Source organism: Amorphotheca resinae (assembly GCF_003019875.1).
Source record: "Amorphotheca resinae ATCC 22711 unplaced genomic scaffold M430scaffold_2, whole genome shotgun sequence".
NCBI lineage: Eukaryota > Fungi > Ascomycota > Leotiomycetes > Helotiales > Amorphothecaceae > Amorphotheca > Amorphotheca resinae.
This window is the reverse complement of record NW_020194472.1, coordinates 1,264,207-1,270,561: the sequence shown is the minus strand read 5'-3', so window position 1 is coordinate 1,270,561 and position 6,355 is coordinate 1,264,207. Positions and strand designations below refer to the sequence as shown.

Sequence of the window (6,355 nt, the reverse complement as noted above, 5' to 3'; positions counted from 1 at the left end):
CCCCCCGGGGGGCCCCCCTCTTTTCCCTTTCTTCTTTGTGTCTACTCACTATCTTCTCCTTGATGGCATCGCAACGTGGATCCAATATCTTCAAGTGCATACGTACGTCTCGTAGAGTGGTATAGGCCTGAAGATATCTGTATCATGCCGATAAGGCCATTTGACTCCCAGTTCGCACTAGGTGAGGAAGTGATTGAGAAGCTTCAGTCTCGCCCTCAGCTACCTGATTCCATGAGGGCAGTTAGTGGCGTGCAGAATACGTTGCTTACGCCGGCCATCTCTCAATGCAGGAAGAGAGAGGGGACAGTGAACAGTTCGTGGGCAGACTCTGCGTGCAATCCGACTGGTTCTGTCCCAGCCCTATCTTGGCCATGAAAATCGCTGTTCTGACTGGACCTCCAGTCACCACGTGTACACGAGGAATACTAAGTGTATGCTTAAAGGAATAGTGTGCTTCTCGAAATCTCTAATTATGGCCTGGAATGAGACGCACGTAGGAAGTAAAAGCCGGCTTTGATCGATTGGATTGGTCCGATAACAGAAGTACCGGCCACCATTCTTTGGTTGTGATTCTTTTTGGTAGCCCTGATAAGAATTATCTTGGATGTCAAGAAAGCTGGCGATCTATCCAGGCAGCCATCCAAACCCAACGGTTCAATGTCATGATTTGCACCGTTCAGGGTCGAAGTATAACCACTTGGCAAGCATACCCCGTTCCAACTTGCGGACAGAATCAAAGATCTTGCATTTCGATCGCTGCCGTGGCAAAGATATTGTGGTGTGCTATCTCCCTTGCACAGGATGATCCCACAACACTTCATCAAGCTCTCTTCAAAGATATGAGTGACTTGTCTACTTTAGAGTCAGAGGACTATCTCAACAATAGGCCTTGGAAGAAATACGGAATTCTCATTGAACACTGCATGGCGACGTTGTACCTCCTTGAGAATTTGCTTCTTCAGCGCAGTACTGCTGGAAAGATGATCGTTTGATGACCAGAACCATGTCTTTTTGCCGCCCAGTGTAGCGCAAGACAAAGTGCGTAAGATAGGGTCATGTCGAGGCCCGGGAGCCAACGCTGCTTCACTTCATATTCTTATCCAGAAATGGCAGCATCGGCATAGTTCTTCACCCTCCTCCCGAAATTCATGAGCAAATTGCATTTTCGCTATCTTGCAGCTGGCATCAGCCTTTGTATCTTCCTGGGTTGTGATTCCGGGACCGGAATTTTAGCCTGTCACAAATAATGATGCCGGAAAGGTTCACCAGGTGCTTTGGACAGAACGCTTCACTCGTTAGTTTCCGAGCTTGACAGCATGCCGTCGTGAGTAGCTCCCGTTCGGTACCAGATATGCATACAGCGCTATCATGGCTTCCGCGATAATCTGGATAGTTAATGGGACTGATCAAGACCGAAAAAAGTCCAACTTGCCTACTTCTCCCACAAAGGTAAGTCAATATCGACCACGATAGGCTTATTGAACCATTTTCCGCCTGGTCCATGTGGCCAACTTGAAGCCATGATAGCGGCATTGACAACACATGTTTCCCGGCGTCCCAATCGTCCAGACAAAGCTTCAGGGTCGCATCTTTGGGGAGGAGGCATACCCCCATGGCCCCGACTAGCTGAAGTTAGAGATTCTGTTGGGGTGGTTAGGACATTTGTTGTAACCCGTGAGGTTCCGAGTGTGACAGGCGCTTCACTGCTCGTGTTCGAATCTGTTTGTAACGAAGAGGCTGGCGAGTTGACTGGACCCGAACTCTTCGAGGAGCCCGCGTTTTCCTCGCCGTTCCAATGACCGGATGAACCATCATTCTGAATCATTCCCCCTCCTTTGTCTGTGAGATCAACCAAAGACATCTTCTTATTATCCTTGCCCGGGTCTTCCCATCTCTTGACACATTCTTCCCTATATTTGGTATTTGACCCCCCAATGTCCCAGCGGATACGTTCAACACCTCTGCCCTCATGAACATGCCCACATATTGCCAGTCGAGGTCGGACCCTCCATAAAGCTTCACGCAGGGCTGGGCATCCAGCTGCACTCCCTTCCTTTGTCTCGTCACAGTGATATTTCGGTGGGGTATGGGTGATGACAATGTCTGAGTCGAGAGGAATCGATTCCCATATATGCGCTGCCTCATCTGCTCCGTATCCAAATGCCCACATGCCCTTCGCGGGGGAAAGTGGCGACCCGAATATTTTGAACGTGGTGCGGGGCCCAGCAGGAGATTGCAGGTCGATGACTGCGGATCCATGCTTCAGCCACAAGATTGAAGGCGAGTTTTCCAGGAGCTCTTGACATTTCTGAGGATCTTGTGGGTCCTTATTGTGGAAGTACCGTCCGTTCTGGGCATAGAAGGCAGAGTCTAGGGTAATATCGTGGTTTCCTGAAGGGCTCAGTCTGTAAATTCGCAGAGGCAGTAGAGGAGTCCGCACCAGCAACGACAATCTTGGCCTCGAAATCTGCTTCCTCCAGCCACTTAATGGTCTTCTGTAGCTCTGAATAGCTACCCTGATTCGTCATATCTCCTGCATGGATAAGAACATCTCCTTTGGGGAGCTTGAAAGCCCCGCCGGGCGATGCATTGTGGGTATCAGAGATGCAAACAAAACGGGTCTTCCGCATAGTATGCTGTTGATCAGCCATGATTGCAGGGGCGACAACAGAATATTAGTTACTTTTTCCGGGTGGGATAAGAGCCAGGAAGATAGGACAAGATAAAACAGGTGGGGAGGACGAGAAGAGAAGAGAGCCAGGAGAATAGCACAGCTTTGGCCTACCGACGCCTACGTTGAGGCTCCTTTGCAGTTGCTGTTGGCATGTGTGATGCAAACCGACACGGGAGACGGAGGGGGCGATATTGATATATCAATCAGTCCGTTTGTTGTCAGCTCTGTATGTTATACAAAGTATGTTAGACAGAGACTTGGTCTTGAATGAATCGTTGATGTCCTGGTCCCTTGTCCGCGGTAACCCGTCTACCCGTGCGGTCATTGTGATCCCTGGCCCACGAGCCAATCAGGAGCGAGAATGAGGATTTCCGACGAGACCTCCCACCTCGCCCTGATCTCCTGAGCGGCTCTCGGGTCCAATAAAGGAGAATCGATGCACGCAAAACTGATCTCCTATATATGTGCTTCCAGGACAGGAAGCCAGGACTGGTCTCTGCAGTACGGCTGGACTCTGCGATGGGACATGTATCAGATCATCAATAAGAAATATACTTCCTCTGTAGAAAAGAACCAACATCCTGTCAAGCCAGGGCAGACCCCCTTTTCTTGCAGGGCGCGTTTGTCGCTTAAGATTTAAATAAGGATGCGTATAATAAACGTTCCGCCGACAACATCGTCAAAGCTCCTTCGCATCAATAATTGGGCGGGCTTGGATTGATCGATCTGATTGACCTCGAACTTCAGCTTGAAGATACGAGGTGCCAGGGGCTCGTAATCCCCACCGTCTAACTACAGCACGTCTCACGATCTGGTGGGCCGTCTGTTTGCTCTCGACGGACCCTACAATCGCGTTGTCTGAGTGGTGTCTCGGTCTCAATCTCAATAGACGTCCAATTCAAGCCAACCAGCAAGCCCCAATCAGCTTGCAGCCATCAGTCTCTATCGTGGTTTTTCTTGATCACAACCTGAAGCGCTACTCACGGCAGATACGCGTTCTTGGGGTTTGTTGAGGGCCAAAACAGACATCCTGATACTGAGAGTCCGCAGCCCAGCCTCCTCCGCGACACCAAACCACCTCGGCGTGCAGATCACATTTCGCGTCCCCAATTCGCAAAATCTCTTCTCGACAATACTACGAACCATACATACCATAACGATCTCGAGGCTTTCACAGGCAAGATGGCTGCGGTCTCCGCACCGCATGCCCCGAGTTCCTTGACTCCCCCGAGCAGTTCTCACGGGAGAGAAAGTTCCTGGAACTATTCTTCGTCATCACAAACGGAGGTAGGTTGGATCTAAGGGTCTCTTTGTCTCTGCTAAGTGCTCAATCTAATCATCTTACTCCCAGGCTTCTTCCCAGTCCAAAATGAGCGAACACCCTGATCGACCCCCGACGCATATAAATGGCAACTCTCTCGATCATCCAATCTCTCGACCAGATCTGTCTCAAAAACGAACCGACACCACACGCTCCAATGAATCCGCGTATCTTGCGCCAGCCCGAATCAATGCTCTCACTAGGCAGGACAGTAGTATCAGTGAAACGGGCAGTGCTCCCGATAGCCTGCTAGACCTGTACGGACCAAATCGGAGTGCAATTAATAGTGTGGATCTTGGAGAGATGAAGAATGATGTCTATGATGAGGAGGATCCGGAGCATTCGAGATGGATACACAGAGATAAACTCGCACGTATTGAAAGCCAGGAGCTTCAAGCGGCGGGTATTATTCTTCCGCGATCACGAGCGGCGAGCAAATCCAGTCGTCGTGAACACAGTCGTGACCAACAGGGCAATGGTCTGAGGAGTGAGCAAGGAGGACAAAAGCGTCAACGGATTGAGTCACTCCCAGCAGAGGAGGAGGAGGGCCAGGAGAATGCGAATTGGGATCTGCGGTTGCCAGAGGAGGCTGCGGAGGACCATGCTGAACTATTTCAGGATGTTAGTGGAGGTATAAAGGGCGTTTCGCGGATACCTGTTGCCAAAACGAGTCCGATCCCCATCCCCATCCAGCATCTCGAGCGCGATACACCGATGCGAAGGAAACCGAGCGGGGTGTGGGGAGGGGAAGATGACCAAATATCATATTCCAAAACCCGGGGACGAAGCGCAAGTGTCAAGCTTGATGATGGTGCAGCAACGCTCACCCCAGCAAAGCGTCTCGGATCCGACAGCTCCCCTACGAAGAGAACAGTGCGGAAAGGATCAACTGCCACATCGCGCGCACCATCTGCGCAGAGACCCAAACCTAGGTCAGCATCCAACCGCGATCCCCCAACACGACCATCCACCCGTTCTGGGGAGTTGAATACGACTGCGAAGCGTCCAGAAGGCGATCCCCCGTGGCTAGCATCGATGTATAAACCAGACCCCCGCCTGCCTCCGGACCAACAACTGCTCCCCACCATCGCAAAGCGATTACAACAAGAACAATGGGAGAAGGAGGGAAAGTTTGGCAATGTATATGATACCTCCTTCCGACCTCTAAACGACAATGAATTACCTCCTCCAGAGACCGCTCCAGAAAAAGAAAAGGTTGATACCCCAGAACAGAAACCAGAAGAAGATAGCCCAGAATGGCCATTACGAGGTCCTAAGAGCCCGACTCTGAGTACGGGAAGGCCAGGGACAGCAGGCGGTTACAGCACGATGCCTAAGATCACCACGGCGCCTCAAGAACCTGTTCCCAGTCCCGTCGTACCAGTGAGGGTGCAGGAGCCACCCGAAGATACGAAAAAAGGGGGATGTGGATGTTGTGTTGTTATGTGATACCTTGCAGGGCCACCAGTTTCCTTTGTGCATTCATCTCTTCACCACTTGTATTGATTGTCCGGCGTTGGAGGCTTTAGCGATTGTCTTCCACACCATCCATCCACTCGCATTAAGGGGCAGCTAGTCCTGCTCCCAATACCTGCGTTCAGCTCTCACCCATCACACACAGACATGGCTCGTCTATTTTTCTTTTTAATTGAAACGAATAATGAATTCCCTTCCATATTCCCTTTCTTTTTCGCGCGGATTCCCCAAGATATTGATTGAGCGGTTTGGTGGCAGCTTCTTCGAGACATGGTCGGTAAAGTTGGCGATGGATTTCTCATTCTCTTTCTTGTCAGATATTGAAGGAGTTTCTCCGGTGCAGTGCAGCAATTTCAGACAGAGGCGTCAGCGAGGGATGCAAAATAGAAGACGGAGAAGTAGATAGGAGCGAGGAGGGAGGAGGAGGGAGGAAGCCGGATTGGATGACAGACAATCTTGTCGTGACGTGGAGATTATTGTGTAGATTACTACTCTGGTAGTCGAACAGAACTCTTTTTTTTCTCCGATCCTGAACATTATCCACCCCTCACCTCAATTATCCCTCAAATCGCTTATCGATATAACCATTACAATAAGGAGGAGGGGTTTATGACGTCCTCCTGTAAGTTGTGTCCTCCTTTAAGTTGTAAGTAAGTATGCTACCCTAAGGTAAATTAATCTAATCTATCAAGCACCCCGGCTGTTAACGGCTCACCAGTCCTCTCGCTCTACGGCACTGACTCTGCAGCCCAGCCGTATTCCTTTTCCCATTACCACTGCGCCATATTCAGCCGCGGTCCCTTTCCACACTTGACCTTTGCGTGGTTTTTCCCTTTTTTGGGTGGGGGGGGGGGGCTCGTCTTCTGGCTTATCTGTCTATCTTC

At 50.5% G+C, this 6,355-nt stretch overlaps 2 protein-coding genes across 2 annotated transcripts; one reads left to right on the top strand and one right to left on the bottom strand.

Annotated features, from left to right (window-relative positions):
* Positions 1-1,548: 1,548 nt before the first annotated feature.
* On the bottom strand, positions 1,549-2,695 carry M430DRAFT_133820 (hypothetical protein; the record flags this gene model as incomplete). The annotated part of the gene is made up of 2 exons (XM_024862318.1): positions 2,441-2,695; positions 1,549-2,391 (listed from the first exon to the last, which is right to left on the bottom strand). Coding segments are annotated over exons 1-2 (1,053 nt in total), but the record flags the coding sequence as incomplete, so codon positions are not given.
* A 1,161-nt stretch (positions 2,696-3,856) lies between these two features.
* Positions 3,857-5,444, top strand: M430DRAFT_25214 (hypothetical protein; the record flags this gene model as incomplete). Its single annotated transcript, XM_024865205.1, has 2 exons — positions 3,857-3,961; positions 4,026-5,444. 2 exons carry the CDS (start codon positions 3,857-3,859, stop codon positions 5,442-5,444), a joined length of 1,524 nt encoding a protein of 507 aa, XP_024724009.1.
* Between the last annotated feature and the right edge of the window lie 911 nt (positions 5,445-6,355).